The 16,136-nt window shown below is 52.3% G+C and overlaps 1 protein-coding gene across 4 annotated transcripts in view; it reads left to right on the top strand.

The window, feature by feature from the left end:
• Positions 1-16,136, top strand: part of DLG5 (discs large MAGUK scaffold protein 5) — a 127,964-nt gene that overhangs the window by 49,477 nt on the left and 62,351 nt on the right. For 3 of the 4 annotated variants that reach the window (XM_086680101.1, XM_086680100.1, XM_086680103.1), the window contains exons 2-5: positions 793-861; positions 12,606-12,768; positions 14,626-14,769; positions 15,380-15,563. In XM_086680101.1, coding sequence (XP_086536227.1) covers positions 793-861; positions 12,606-12,768; positions 14,626-14,769; positions 15,380-15,563 — 560 coding nt within the window. The remainder of the gene's footprint in view (positions 1-792; positions 862-12,605; positions 12,769-14,625; positions 14,770-15,379; positions 15,564-16,136) is intronic. The other variant, XM_086680102.1, reaches the window with a different exon arrangement.

The raw sequence follows: 16,136 nt of genomic DNA, 5'->3' as shown, positions 1-16,136 counted from the left end.
CCTCATAAGCTGTCTGGCTGAACCCCATCCTTGTTCAGGTCGGGAGCACAGTTCCAGGAAACAAGTGACTTGCTCAGTGGATGAGAGCTAGGTTCAGAAGCTGGGTTTCTTCACCCAGAGGTTTTACTGATGCCAGGCAGGTAACATCCTAGCCTTGGAAGCTGTGGTGTGGCAGTTGTGTGCCCACCTCAGGGGTTAACAACGTTAAGTGTTGGCCAAACAAAGGGCACGTACTGCTCCCTGGCTTTGGTGACCGTGTAATTGCTCAAAATTTTATAAGTAACTTTTAATAAGGGGGCAGGCACTGACTATATCATTAACGACTGAGCTTGAATATAGTCAGAACGCGAGAGCAGAACAGTCGGGCAAAAAGAAAAAATAGTTCATAGATGTTTAGCTTCTCCTCTCTTGCTGTCTGCATGGAAGCCAGCGTCATATTGATAAAGATCTGTAGGAAATCCCGAGACCCTATTTTAGCCTGGGGCATATGTTGCTCCCTTGCTAAGCTTTTCCCCAGATGTCTTAACAAGAAGCCATCTGACTGGCTCCAAGTTCTCCTCTGTCTGTGCGTAGATAGGTCTCCAGGGCAGGAGGGTGGCGGAAAGGTGAGGTGGGACATCGGCAGAAATACCAGAGACTAGGCCCTGCTGACCACACCTCCCCTGCCCGCCCCTTAGATCTGATTTCTAGTCCCTGACGTGGTGTTGGTTCTCAGTTTGGCGTTGACTAAAGACCAGTTGGTCCGACAGTGGTTTGGGGTTAGTAACAAATGGTCTGTCCTTCTGTCCCCAGGCTCCACCTACAGCGTCTTGTCCATCATGCCCTCAGACTCAGAAAGCAGCAGCTCCCTCAGCAGTGTGGGTGAGTACCACCTGGACACCCTTCCTTCCTGGAGGGCACCGGGTAGGTGGGGGGTCTGGGTGTGAGCTGAGGTAGCCCTGAGTCTATGGGATGGGAAGTTGGCCTCCCCTGTCAGATCATTCATGGGGTCATCTCCTATTGACTCCATTCACATTTTCTCCATCAGCAATCTATCCTCTTCTTTAAAAAATTATTATTATTATTTTTTAATGTGTATTTATTTTGAGAGAGAGATGGCGCCATCAGGGCAGGGGCAGAGAGAGAGGAAGAGAGAATCCCAAGCAGGCTCTGCACCGTCAGCACAGAGCCCTATGTGGGACTCGATCTCATGCCCATGAGATCATGCCCATGAGATCATGACCTGAGCCAAAATCAAGAGTTGGACACTCAACCGACCTAGCTACCAGGTGCCCCAGCAATACATGCTCTTAACAGAGGAGGGCAGAAATCTGGATATGGTGTTAGAATGGAGGCGGGTGGTAGGGGAGGCCGTGCTTCACCATTTCTTCACTTTGTCAGAGCATGGGGCTTCTCAGTGAGCTGTTGTCCCCCTGACCCAGGCTTTGTACTTCAGTGACCACTGTCCATGAGAATGGCCCCTTTTGGGACTGTCCTTTGTAAGCAGGAGCAGCCCTCTGGGCAGTGTATTGTCCTAGGGACAGGGGTAGCCAAGTGTTTCCAGAAGCCTTTACTTTACTGAAGATATCTCAGCAGGAAGGTTGTCATGGTCTCGTAGCCTTCCCACACCTCTGTTACCTGTTACTGTGTCATGTGCCCTCTGTTTAACACCCTCGTGCGGTTTCTGATGTCCTGATCTGACCTTGTTGGATGCATACACCTTCAGTGGAGAGTCCTGGAGTTTCCGAGTCAGAAGGGCTCACGGAGGTCATCTGGTCCAATTATTTTGTTTCTTCCACGTAGACAGATGGGGAAATTGACACTGAGAGAGGGCAAGTCTCATGTCAGAGAGTCCAGACCCAGCCGGGGGCAGACCTTTCATGCGTTAATTCGACTGACACTTACAGAACACCTCTGTAACGCCAGAAGTGGGCTTGGAATGCAGTGGTGAGTAAGGCAGACGGTGGTCCTAGTGCTTGTAGATCTTCGGGTCCAGGGGGAAGACGGTTTCATAAGTAAATATAACATGTGAGGTCAGTCCAGTAAGAGAGCTACAAGCAGGGAGGTATTGTATTCGTTTTCTAGGGCTGCCATAGCATAGTATAACAAACCGAGTGGCTTATGTAACCGAAGTGTATTCTCTCATAGTTAGTCTGACGGCATCAGGCACGGTCTGTCCCAGGCACCTCTCCTTCCTTCTGCCCGGGTGCTGGCAATCCTTGGTGATCCTTAGCTCGTAGATGTATCATCCCAGTCTCTGCCTTTGTCTTCACATGGTGTTCTCCCTGTGTTCATGTCTGTCTTCAGATTTCTACTTTTTCAAGGGACACTAGTCCTACTCCAGGATGACCTTATCTTCAGTGTCTGACTGTATCTCTGATAAAGTCACATTCACATTTGCTGCCGTCAGGATTTCAACATTTTGGGGAGGACACAGAGCAGCCAATCAGTTTCCTTCCTCCCTGTCTGGGAGGACTCCTCCGGGACCACAGGACAGAACTTCAGTGTTTATTACTTTGTGCTGTCTGCTAGGAGTCCATCGACTCAATGAAGGGGTTGTTGGAATTTTGAACACGGGACTGGCTTCTGGGAATCCCGTGGGGTGGGGCAGTCAGGATGAATGGAACGCTGTCATGGGGCTTTTGTAAACCTGAGGGGGTTGAATCCTGAGTGCACCTCTCCTGCCTCATGCTCTGCTCTGTTGGCTCCCTGTTCCCCTTGGAAACGAGGTGCAGTGATCTAACAGATACCTGACAAATTCATTCACATCGACACTTCAGGGCTTACAGTGGTATCTTTCCTGGGAACATTTGCATCATTCTCTCCAAAGAGAGCGCGATTACTGAAACCACAGCGGTTATTGTTAGTAGTGGAATTTCAAGGAGGAGTAGGAGTAGGTATTTTTTATGCAGCCGGACTTCCGTAAACTCTGGAAGAAGCTTCATGTCACTGACCTGACCTTTGGTTCTATGCGTACCTGGAGCTGGTTTGGCCCTTGGGATGGAGGGGTGAACACTGTCCCCAGGTACTTGTTGACAAGCAGGCAGTGCTGTGCTGGACGTCCTGTGTAGGCTGAGCCTTGCTTGTTGGTGCCTGGATTTTGGATGCTGAAAGACCTGGTTGTATCCCTTTGGGTCAGACCCTCCTCAGTTCACCGGGACCCAAGTGTTGCTTTTCTGGTTCTTATGCCAGCAGTTGACATCGTCCTTGGGTTGAGTGGCCCCATTTTTGTGCAGACTGTGTTAGCCTGGAGACCTTTGGCTGTAGAGGAGGGAATACCCTCTCACATTGCCTTAAACAGTAGAGAAATGTGTGATCTCACAGAAGCCGCTGAGGTCGGGCTGAGTACATCAGGATGTGGCTCTGTGTTCCTCTCTGTGTGTGTCTTCCGCTCAGGCTGATGGCAGGGCATTTGTAGCAACAGTTCCAGCTGTCGCATCTAGACCTGGGAGTGTCCAGGGCTACAGTGTCCCTTATGGGAGCCACTAGCCACAGGTGGCTATTTACAGTTCAAATTAATTAAAATGAACTAAAAATAAAATTTGTAGTTTTTTTAGGTCTGTTTATTTTTGAGAGAGAGAGTGCATGTGCACGTGTGGGAGGGGGCAGAGAGAGAGAGGGAGACAAAGAATCCCAAGCAGGCTCTACTCTCCTAGCTTGGAGCCAGATGCAGGGCTCAGTCCCACGAATAGTGAGATCATGACCTGAGCTGAAATCAAGAGTTGGACGCTCAACTGACTGAGCCACCCGGATACCCCTCTAGTTTCAACAGTAACACCAGCTACATTTCATGTGCTCTCTGGCTACCTGCATGGCTACTAGCTGCCACATGGGACAGAGCAGATAAAAGAACATCTCTGTCATCACATGGTCCAGAGGCTGAAGGGGGTTGTCTCCTCTACTGTCTCTTTGTCAGCAAAGAAGCCTTCTGCAGAAATTCCCTCGCAGGGTCTCCTCACACCGACTATAGTTGGGTAGCTTGTCTGTGCCCAAATCAGTGGCTCACACGGTATGGTCTCTGGATCAGCAGCACTCAGGCACCTGCTAGAAATGCAGGTTCCTGAGCTTCACCCCATCCCTGTTATATCAGAAGCTATGAGGATGGGGCCTAGCATCTACATTTAACAGACTCCTGGTCTGACATGGGTTGACCTGACTTAGTCCCTGGCGAGGGCACTGGAGCGTCGGAGGCTGGCTTGGACCTGTCCCTTGGAGTGGAATGAGCGGTGGGGTTGGCCATGGGGACCACTGCTGTGCCTCCTGGAGGAGGAGGCTGGCCCGGCCTCCCCTAATGACTGGCGGTGCTCTTTCCCTGCACCACAGCCCTGGCAGAAGGGGGCCGGTAGGTCAGATGGGGACTGGCTGTTTTGGTTTGTGCATGGTCTCTCTCCATGAACCTCAGGAAGGGCGAGGCAAGAGCAACGTCTTACGATAAAAATGTCACTTCCGCTTTCCCACTCACGTCACAAACAACATTTGGGGAAAGAACGGCAAGTTACAGTCAGCAGACGAGAATACTGGTAGGGGAAGCCTTGCATGTGGTGTCTTCTCTGTGACAGCTTGTGCCTGATCGGCTGCCCTGGCTAGCGTTCGATCTGCGGGTGGCCTGTCCCCTTCCAGCTCTCCAGCTGGACACTGCTGACAACTCCCCACGCCTGTGCTAACCTTCAGGGTTAACAGCCCTAAGGATTGCAGAATTCTTCTGCAGAGGCCTTTTCAGGCAGTTTTCATCAGCTGAGCGCGTGTGGCTTCTCAGAGGCCTCCCCCATCCCATGCAGCCCAACGGTAGGTAACCTGCCTATCGGTAGGCCTCACGGATCTGCCCAGGGAACGCACACTCATGTCAGGCAATGGATATTTTTCTTCCCCATTCACCCTGACCTAATTTCTCAGGTGCCTTTTATTTCTCACCTGGGACAGCTGGGGAGGTTTTTTTTTTTTTTTTTTTTTTTTTTTTTTTAATTTTTTAACGTTTATTTATTTTTGAGACAGAGAGAGACAGAGCATGAACGGGGGAGGGTCAGAGAGAGGGAGACACAGAATCGGAAACAGGCTCCAGGCTCTGAGCCATCAGCCCAGAGCCCGACGTGGGGCTCGAACTCACGGACCGCGAGATCGTGACCTGAGCCGAAGTCGGCTGCTTAACCGACTGAGCCACCCAAGCGCCCCTGCTGGGGAGGTTTTAAGGCAAACAGACATCCTTGGGTAGCATGTATAAAATAAGCCTTAAATTTATGCAAATTGAAGCATAAAGGAGAAGTTTCTTATTAAACAAAGAAGTCTCTTGGCTTGTCAGCAGGAGAAGCAGCCGGAGGGCTTCCTTCATTTCCCAGAGAAGATTCCTTGAAAGTGCAGCTTCTGGGTTGGCACAGGAAGGTCGGGTGAGTCAGCCTGGAGGCCGGTTCTGCGTGCACCCTGACTCCTTGTGCCCTCTGACCCTTTCCTGGTCCTTCTGGAACAGGGGCCTATTTTCCCAGCTCATCTGCAGCATGTGGGCAGTTTCTTCTCTTGGAGTACGTGCTTAATGCTTGTGGGGGTCACAGAGAGCCCTGGCCCCTGATCTCACAGTCCAGCCAGATGTCCCAGTCTGTCCAGGCTGCCAAAGCAGAACACCACAGACCAGGCAGCTGGGAAACAAAGGATATTTATTTGTCACCGTTCTGGAGGTTGGGAGTCCAAGATCAAGGCAGGTCCAGTGTCTGGTGAGGGCCTGCTTCAGGTTCATAGATGGCGTCTTCCTGCTGTGTCCTCACGTGCAGAAGGAGGGGAGAGCTCCCTGGGGTCCTTTTATAAGGACACTAGATCCATCCATGTGGGATCCATTCTTGTGACCTAATAACCCCCTGAAGACCTCACCTCCTAATACCACACCTTGGGGGTTAGGATTTCATTGTAGGGATTTGGTGGGGAGACACCAGCATTCGGACCATAGCATCAGAGAGTTAAGCGACTGGCCATTGTGCCCTGTGTAGAACTGAAGGAAACAAATAGCTCAAGGGGAGGAGCAGCTGTTTCTGATTGGGGGGGGGGGGGGTGTCAGAGCAAGTTTCAAGGAGGAGGTGGTCCTTATGTTGGGTCTTTTATGGATGGTGCTTCGGAAGTAGGAGCAGCTAGGAAACAATAGGCCATCAGTGCCTCTCGTTTTGGGTTTCTGCAGAGCAGACCCTGAGTGAAGGATCTGCTCTGAGAGCAAGTGTTTTACCTAGGAGTTGGGCATGGCTGTAGCCGTTGCATTGTACTGTCAGTCCTGGGAGGAGCTGAGCTGCCGTGCAGTACTGACTGACCAAGGGGGGCATCCCCCTTGTTAGGGGAGGGCCCCTCCCTGCATGTTATCAGTGGGTGATGGCTTTAAATGGAGTGGCTCCCGGGCAGCCAGTAAAACAAGGGAGAAAAAAGCCACTCTGGCCAGCAAATGCAACTCCAGGCCAGAGGCTCTCAAACTTGATCAGGCATCAGAATCTTCTGGAGGGTTGTGCTGACTTCACTTTCTGGGTTTCTGACTTAGGAGGTCTGAGTGGGCCTGAGATGTGCATTTCTTTTTTTTTAATTTTTTTTTTTTTCAACGTTTTTTATTTGTTTTTGGGACAGAGAGAGACAGAGCATGAACGGGGGGAGGGGCAGAGAGAGAGGGAGACACAGAATCGGAAACAGGCTCCAGGCTCTGAGCCATCAGCCCAGAGCCCGACGCGGGGCTCGAACTCACGGACCGCGAGATCGTGACCTGGCTGAAGTCGGACGCTTAACCGACTGCGCCACCCAGGCGCCCCTGAGATGTGCATTTCTAACAAGTGTGTGACGCTAGGTGCTTTCAGAATCACTGGTTCACAGCGTGGGACTGTGTCTCTCCTGATGGAGCTGGCTCTCCTGGGCTGGAGATCAGGATGGCTTGGTTTCACTTGCTGCTGCCTATGGTGACCATGTTCTGCTGCTGCTTTGATTCTCCCCCGACCGCCAGGGCCTGGGGGTAGCCAGGAAGTTTATCTGGGCATCGCCCCTCCACCCGGCCACTGCTGGCCCGTGCCAGTTTTCTCTTTGGCTCTGGCACCATGGACCCACGGAGCTCTGGAGCGGATTGTCATTTGTCCGGCTGTAAATAAGACATAGGGGGTGGCCTTCAGCTGGAGTGTGGTGGTGAGGGAGCTAAGGACAGAGGGTCTTCTGGCTAAGACCACCCAGCTGCTGAGTTGCTCGCTGAGCCTGCAGAGGTGGCCGCACCGGCCATGGCGACTGGGAGGCAGAGCCAGGTCTTGTGGTGGTGAAAGGGGCCTGCCCAGTCTCCTGGCCAGACTCTGCTCCTGCCATCCCATTCACACCAAGGCCCGGTGGGTGAGGGCTCTTTGTCCAAAATCCAGGGCCTGTGCCCGCTCTCCTGGCATCTCCCAGCACCCCTGTTTTAGTACAGTCCAAACCCCTTACCCCTGGAGCCCCATTCTGGACACAGAATGGAAGAAGGAAATCTGCCTTCCCCAGCGGTTCCCCATTTGGAAAGAGGAAGCAGCAAAGTTGGGGAGAGTGGACAGTTTTGCGTTTGAATCCAAAAAAACAGCTGTGCAGGGAGAGGAGAGCCAAGGGAAAGATGTGTGAGGTTTCTGTGGACAACTCACTTGATGTCAGTTTTTATTTTGCTTGATCTTTACGATGTTTGCTATTCCTGGGGTGACTGATGGGGTGGGGGTGCTGATGGTCCACAGGGCCACCAACCATGCCGCTGTTGGGACCCTGGCTTCAGTTTAGGGGCACCAAGGGTTTTGTTTTTGCTTAATTTTTTAGAAAGTCATGTCATTGAGATATAAGTTGCCTACAGTAAAGTCTCTCCTTTTTATATCGTTAAGCGAGCTTTGACGACCACACGTTGTCCTGTAACCACCACCACAAGTAAGATACAGGACAGTTCCCTCACCCTGAAACATTCTCTTCTGTGACTTTGTACTTAGCCTTTCTTCCCTTGTCCCCCAGCCCCTGGCAGCCATTCATCTCTTTTCTGCCCTATATTTTCGCCTATTTCCAAATGTCCTATAAATGGAATCATATGGGGTATAGCCTTTTGAGTCTGGCTTCTTTCACTTAGCAGAGGGCTTTTAGATTCCCCGGCTGTCATGTGTCCTGGTGGTTTGTATCAGAGGCCTTTTCTTCCCGGATAGTATTCCTTTGTGGGAAGGAAACGCTGCTGTTTATCCATTCGCCGTCTACCTTTAGTAGTTGTGTGTGGGTGTTGGTGTACATGTACGTTTTCTTTTGTGTTGTGTAAATACCTGGATGCGGGATTCCTGGGCGGTATGGCACGTGCATGTTTAACTTTGTAAAAGACGGACAGGGTGCCTGGCTGGCTCAGGCGGTCGGGCGTGTGACTCTCCATCTCGGGGTTGTACGTTGAGACCCCATACTGGGTGTAGAGATTACTTACGTAAAATAATAATAAACAAGCCTGCTAAAGTGTTTTCTAAAGTGGCCATGTTGCTTCATATTCCCACTGGCGATATTTGGGAATTCTGGTTTCTCCGTGCCCCTTGCCAGCATTTGGAGGCGGTGTTGTTTTAATTTTTTTCAAGTTTTTAAAAATTTTTAAAGTTTATTTATTTATTTTGAGACACCAGGAGAGAGAGAGAGAGAGAGAGAGATCGAGCACCAATGGGGGAAGGGCAGAGAGAGAGAGTCCCAAGCAGGCTCTGTGCTTGATCCTATGTACTGTGAGATCATGACCTGAGCCAAAATCAGGAGCTGGGTGATCAACCCACTGAGCCACCAGGTGCCCCGGTGTTGTCATGTTTTAATTAAGCTATTCTGATAGTGATACAGGGACTTGGTAGTTGTCCTCAAACACTTGCAAGTCTGTTGTGTAGAAGAGGAATTACAGTTGTATCGTGTGGCCCTTAGGAGTATATCTAGGTCATTGGGGGAAGTAGAGGGAGACAGATTTTAACTCTGTACAGAGCATAATTTTTATGGGGCAAGTTTGGCTGGGCTTTGCTATAAAGTAGTGAGCTCCCTCACCAAACAGTCTTGGTGGCCATTTGGGGGATTCTGGCAATCATCTGGATGGAGGGGCTGTACCTCTTCAAAACATCTTTCAACCTTGAGGTGCAAGCAAAAAAAGAAAAACTTTATTTTTAATTGACTGGGGATGGGGAGGATTTTCTGCAACACTTGCCATTAATTTGGAACGTCCAGGCTTAGCATATCTTGGGAGTCTTCTTGAGGTGCCCTGTGGTCCTACTGTGCTTTCTACCTTCCTTATTGTGGAAGGATAGGCATTCAGGCAGCATTTTCCCCTGTCAGTCTGCTGTGTGTTGGCTTCTCAGATCTGGGCAGCCTTATTTCTTGTGTGTTTCATGTATGTTCACACCTTTGGAGCAGGAAAGGGATACTCCTGTCCAGAGACAGTGTAACGTAGTGGTTGAGGCCCTGGCTCTCCAGTTGGAGCCACGTTTACGTGGGGGTGGACTGTTTTCCTGGCTGTACAGTCTTTGTGGATGTCACTTTCTCACGGGATGATCATAGCACATCCGTGGGAGGGCGCTCTGGGGGTTAATCGAGTAAAGACAGAGTGCACTTAGCACAGAACCCAGTACCTGGGTTGTGCAGTGTCCGCACTCATTTCACTGTCTGTATGATTGGCTGTCCCTAGGTCCTCGCATCTTCGAGCAAGTGTCCTCATTCTGCCGGAGGCTGAGACAGGAGGCCGTAGCTGTGTGTGGTGACAGATCTGATGGCCTCTCTTTATGTCCTGCTTCTCTCTCCAGCTTCCTCAGAAGCCAAGGAAGGGATACATTTTTCTGTTGCCTCGTTTACAAAATGGGGTGAAAATTCTTTACCTCCCGGGACGCAAGTTGCTGAGCCTGGTGGTACTTTTCATTTCCCAAACTCTAGATTTGCTGTTTCTGTGATACTTCTTGGACCTGATTATAGTACAGAGCACCTGTTCTCGCATGGCATGGTGTCTCCGAGGCCCTTTCTGGGGCCAGTGAGGTCAAAACTGTTTTCCTAATGATCGTAAGAAGCCACTTGCCTTTTCCACTGTCATTCCTCACACAGACTTTGCTGTAGGGCAGAATTTTCTAGAGGCTCCATCCCTCGTGTGTGATATTACACAGAGAAAAGACTCTAGCCATCTCTATCAGGCCAGATGTCAACAGCATTGTAAAGATGCGATGTCACTCTTCTTGCTACGTTTTTTGTTTTGTAATGGAAAGGGGCAGTTAACTTTTTCAGAAAGAAAGTCTTATGTGAACATTTTTGCTTATTTTAAAATTAGATATTTAAAAATTCTTTCTTAGTTTTAATTTCTAATCTGGTAGACATCATCAGATAGATATAACCCATGTAAACAAAAGCTCTTGGGAGTTCTCAATCATTTTTAAGGTTGTAAAGAGGTCCTAAGATCAAAAGCTTTGTGGACTTTAAGGTTAAGACCTTGGGCTCTGGGGTCAGGTAGACAGAGGGAGGTCTAATTCTCAGTGGTGTCATTTATTGGCTCTGTGACCTGGACAGTTTTTGTTTCCTGATGTGTGAAATGGGAATGACAGCAGTGTCTTCAGTAAGGGGATGGGATGCATCTCAAAAACTGCCAGGTACAAAGTAAGTGCTAGTCGTGGTGGTCCTGTGGGAGGCAGCGAGGCACGGAGGTGGAGAGGGCGTGCTCTGAATCCAGGTGCCTGGGCTCTCCTCCAGGGCATCACTTGCTCTTTGTGCAGGTTTGAGTCGGTTACCTAACCTTGCTGGGCCTCATTTTTCTCAGCTATGAAATGGGAATGATAATGTTAGTGCCCACCCAGGTTTGTTGGGAGATTACATTAATGCCTGGGACATCTGTGTTGGCTGCTCTTGTATGGGTTGGCGGTGGCCGTGAACATCAAAATTCCTCTCATCCAGATGCTCCTTGTCTTTTTATCCCATTGTCTTGGGTTTGCCAGTCCTGCAGGGATCGTTGCCTGCTAAAGTTGTTTAGAGGGTTGGCTCATCGGCATTACTAGAAGAGGCATCAGACACATGTCCAGAGGAAGCCCCACTTGTCAGAGAGCTGGCTGAGTTATTGCAGACTGGATGACAGTGTAGACCTGGCTCTGGGTTAAGGCTCATACAAGTGACTTCATTTGCCAGAAGAGGAAAAAGTTACAGCTTGCACAGCTGTAACCAGCTGATTTCTAAAACTCTGGGGACAGGGGTAAGGGTCCAGGGTCTTTTGGGGACAGGTGAGGGAAGGCTTCTTAGGCCGTGGAGTAGAACCATGTGGGGCGGGGGAAGTGCTCGTGGGAAATGCTGGTCCTGGGCCCCACCTCAGAGGGCATTCTGACCCAGAGGTCTGGCCTGGAGCACAGGAACCCTAGGTGTTATGGTGGTGATGGTTTTATAATAGCATGCACTTTAGGGGGTACTACACTCAGGTGGTGGGGGTACCCACTTTGCATAATGCTGAACTGAGTGGTGGAGGCTCCTGCCTCACACTGTGCTCTAGCCTGTCCCCCCAAAGTGTCGAAGTGCCCATCTTTTGTCGTGGGGGACACTTGGCTTGCATAAGCAGTCAGCCAACAAGGATCAGTCGGGGGGCTGGTGGTCAAGATGGCACAGGGTCAGAAGACCTTCATCTTGCCCTTTGCGTGTTTCGGGGCTGCTGGGGAGACAGGCACTCTGTTCCCTGTGAATCACCCTCCCAGAGCACATCCATAAAATGAGATGGCTGCTGTGATTTCCCGTGACCCCACCTAGGATCTCGGGGGGGGGGGGGGTAGTGGCTGTCCCAGGGGAATATGTGGACAGAGTCGAAGACAGAAGCACCACTGACCTGTCTCTGTGTCTCTGACATTTGGGTGAGATGTTTTCTTCTTAGAAAAGGATTTGGATCTTGTCAGAGGTACTGGTGGTGGCCATTGCTGCGGCTGTTCCTTAGTAGTAGCATAAGGCATAGGATGCCCTTTGGGACACTCTCAGTCCTGGGCACAGGTGATGAGGGCCTGATATGAATGGACTGAGCAGCCAGAGGCCCCAGGACTTACCTGCAGCACATTACATTGACCTTAGTCGTGACCAGCTCTCTCTGAAAGCCTTCTAGGAGCCCATATACCTGGGCTGGTTGGGGCAGGTCCTTGGGGCATTTGGAGAGGTGGAGAAGGAAGCTGTGCAGTGTTCATTAGCCCTTGTTGGGGGCAGGGACACAGACCTTGGGCCCCAGCCTCAGAGGCGGCTGCCTTGGGCCTCAGGAGCTTCTCTGGGTCCCTCCTGTCCCTCCTTCTGCAAGCCGTGTCTTCCATTCTGCTCAGGGCTCATGTTGGCCTCTCCATGCCCAGGTGTGGATAGCTGCTGTTTCCAGACTAGGCAGAGTTGTGCCAATCAGGCCCTAGAAGGGTTCTATCTTGGAGGTGTCAAAGCTGGGCTGGGAAGAGAGTGGGAGTCCTCAGCAGGACCAGCAGAGTGGGTGGGTGATGCTTCGATGCTGGAGCAGACAGCCCGGGCTTGGGTCTCAGTTCCCCCTCTTACTCCCGACTCGGTGTTGTCATCTGAAAGGCAGATGCTAGCAGGACCACCTGGTAGGGTTGTTGGGCTTAGCTGACTCAGGCCAAGGGCTCAGAACAGTGCCTGGCAGACCCAGTGAGTGCTAAATGCAAGTTCACTTTGTTGTTTTCCCCCGCCAGGTACCACCGGGAAGGCGCCATCCCCTCCACCCCTCCTTCCTGACCGGCAAGTGAACGAGAAGGTGGAGAACCTCTCCATTCAGCTGCGGCTGATGACCCGAGAGAGGAACGAGCTGCGGAAGCGCCTGGCCTTCGCGACACATGGGACGACCTTTGACAAGAGGTGGTGATCAACACCTGCTCCCCTGCCCGGGCCCGATGGACAGGGGCTACTCTCCTGATGCCATCGTGCCCCCCCTCCCCCCCCCCCCCGCCCCCCACCGCATGCTCATCCTTAGCTCCCGGTGGTGCATATGGCATTGCCAGTGTCCCTTTGCCCCAGTCCCCACTGCACTTTGAAACACTGTCCCCACAGCCCTGGGTGGGGGGGAGGGAACACAGGCTGCTTATGCTTCCTCCAAGCCAGACTGGAGCTTGTGGCCTGAGTCACATACCACATGGAGATTGAGAAGTGTGGGCGTGTCTGTCATCTATCCGTCCTCTATTCATGATCATTTGGTGGGTGGTTTTAGCAGCAGCTGGCGGGGCCTGGTCCCACTCTGGTGCCTCCTCACCGGTTTGTTAGGTGGTCTTGGGTTCATCACTGCCCCTCTCTAGGCCTCTGCCTTCCAGCACCAAGATGGTGTGCTTCCTCTCTATCTCTGTCTGCTGCTTGCATGCAGCCCCTGTCCTAATAGAGATAGTGATCCCATGGCTGAGCCCCCGACCAGTCCCAGCTACGTGCATGCGTGTGTGTGCACGTGTGTGTGTGTGTGTCTGCATGCGCGTGTGCCGCTCCTCCTCACTGATACATGGGTCGTTATATGTTCACACATTAATTGTTCCCTGCCACATGTGTTTTAGGAGGGTATATTCCACCTGGCTTCTTTGTTGTTTTGAAGAAAATCTTTGCTTCTTTTGGGATTTAGAGGTAGATACCAAGGAAGGGTGGTCCATGGGGTGGGGCAGAGGAGAGTCTTTACCCACCTGCACAGTCCAGGGGGGCTTCATAGAGGAGGAGGAGGGATACAGTGTGATTCATCCTTTCGGGAGATGCTGGTAGGGATTCTGAGGGGAGGGGGATTGCCCTTAGGGGCATCAGAGTTGTGTGCCTCTTCCTGAGGAAGGTTCCTCTGGGGTGATGTCAAGGCTGCAAAGCCTGTTCTTTCAGGCTGTGTTGATGACGATATGGTCCTCAGCACAAAGGGAGGGCCAGTGGAGACCCAGTGTGCTAGAGTCCATACTGTCCCTGGCTGCTTTCATGCTACCAAGGCAGAGCGGGTAGTTACACAGAGCTGTGTAGCTGGCAAAGCCTGAAGTGTTTACTGCCTGGCCCTGTACGAGAAAGGTTACTGACGCCAGCTGTAGGGCAGGGGTTCTCGAATTTGTGCACTGGAATCACCAGAGGGCTTGTTAAAGCACCGCTTGCTGGTTAGCCCTCCCTCCCTTCCAGGTGCCTGATTCAGGGGTTCTGGGGCTGACCTGAGGTTTGCAGTTCTCACAGCATTAGGTGAAATGAACGCTGCAGGTCTGGGAACCCCACTCTGGGAAGCATTACTCCTGGCCAGTGTTCTCAACCGTGGCTGCACACTGGAATCCCTGGGGGAGTTTAAAAAAAAATCCTGATGTCTGGGTCACATCCCTAAGGATGCTGATGTATTTGGCCTGGGCCTTGGCGTTTTAATGTGCACCCAGGATTGGCAGTCACTTTCCTAAAAAGAGGAGAAACTCCATCCTAGGTTTCTGGCATGCCCACTGTGTGTGAAGGCCTGTTGCACAGTCTCCCTGGAGCTGCTAGAGAATAAGACAGTACCTTTTTAGCTCTCCAGGCTCAAGCAGGGAGCCCAGGCAACCAAGGCCCTCCATCCTAGGGGTCTTGTTGGTCTGGGGAGGCCAGGATGTCTGAGCAGAACAAACCCCAGGTGGTCGTGGTGTGTAGGAGCCAGTATCCGGGGATGCTGGGCTGGAGGTTTCCTGGGGCAGAGACCTTCCTTGTCCGAGTGGTCCCAGAGCCCGTGTTCACTGTTGCTGTCTGGGCCAGGCCCTACCACAGACTGAATCCCGACTACGAGAGGCTGAAGATCCAGTGTGTGCGGGCCATGTCGGACCTTCAGAGCCTGCAGAAGCAGCACACCAATGCCTTGAAGCGGTGTGAGGAGGTGGCCAAGGAGACCGACTTCTACCAGTGAGTGGGCCCATTCTTTGCCTCTGGGCTGGGAGCCAGCGGTTCTGGTGCCGTCTAGCAGGCAGTGGGCCTTCAGCAAGTGGGTTTGGGTCTTTGGGTCTCAAGTGGGTTTTTCTAAGTATGGGGCGAGGTGTGGAGCCTTCACACCATCTGGTGACAGCCTTGGAAGCGCAGCGGGCAGGAAAAGGATCAGGCCCGTCAGGTTGCTGCGCTCCTGGGTCATGGTCCAGGACCCAGCTGCAGCTCCTGCAGTAGGAGAGGCAGATGGGCATGTTCCCCTTTGGTCTCCTGGGGCCCCTCTGAGGCTGTTGGCTGGCTGTACCTGCCCGTCTGCTGCCCTTTGCCCTGCCTCAGTACTCAGAGGTGCCGGGCCTGTACCAGGTAAGGGCTCAGCCCTCACCTTGGCCTTCATACGTGTGCCCTTTTTGGTGTCAGGTTTTTAAAAAGTGGTTTGGGTCCTCCTGGCATTTGGCTGATACCAAGCTTTGGCCTGCCTCTGAGTGCCGCTACCCTGGTTGCTGTGTGGGCTCCCACTGGGAGTCCTGGGACCTGGAGGGGCTGGAGAGGGTTGGAGGCTGGCTGGGGTTCACTGTGTGTGCGGGGATTATAGCACACTCCATAGCCGGCTCCTGAGCGACCAGACCCAGCTGAAGGATGATGTGGACATGCTGAGGCGGGAGAACGGACAGCTGTTGCGGGAACGTAACCTGCTGCAGCAGTCATGGGAGGACATGAAGCGGCTCCATGAGGAGGATCAGAAGGAGATTGGTGACCTCCGGGCCCAACAGCAGCAGGTACAGCCAGGCAGGGTGGCTGGGGGCAGACCGAGGTTGGGTAGCCTCCTACCCACTCGTTCATCCGCTCATCATCCATCCTCCCACCTATCATCTGTCTTCCCACCCACCCTCCATCATCCATCCTCCCTCCACCATCCATCCTCCCATCTCCCATGCATCTTCTCACTCATCAGCCATCCTCCCACTTATCAGCCATCCCCCTACCTCCCATCCACCCTCCCACTCATCCTCCATCCTCCATCCTCCCACCTCCCGTCCATCCTCCCACCTCCCGTCCATCCTCCCACCTCCCGTCCATCCTCCCACCTCCCATCCATCCTCCCACTCACCCTCTACCCTCCCACCTCCCATCCATCCTCCCACCTCCTGTCCATTCTTCCACCTCCCATCCACCCTCCCACTCATCCTCCATCCTCCATCCTTCCACCTCCCGTCCATCCTCCCACTCATCCTCCATCCTCCCATGTATCATCTGTCTTCCCACCCATCATCCATCATCCATCCTCCCTCCATCATCCATCCTCCCATCTCCCATGCATCTTCTCACTCATCATCCATCCTCCCACCTCC

Source organism: Puma concolor, chromosome D2 (assembly GCF_028749965.1).
Source record: "Puma concolor isolate L17-30 chromosome D2, mPumCon1.1.hap2, whole genome shotgun sequence".
Classification (NCBI taxonomy): Eukaryota; Metazoa; Chordata; class Mammalia; order Carnivora; family Felidae; genus Puma; species Puma concolor.
The sequence above is the reverse complement of the archived record's forward strand: the minus strand, read 5'-3'. Positions and strand labels throughout refer to the sequence as shown.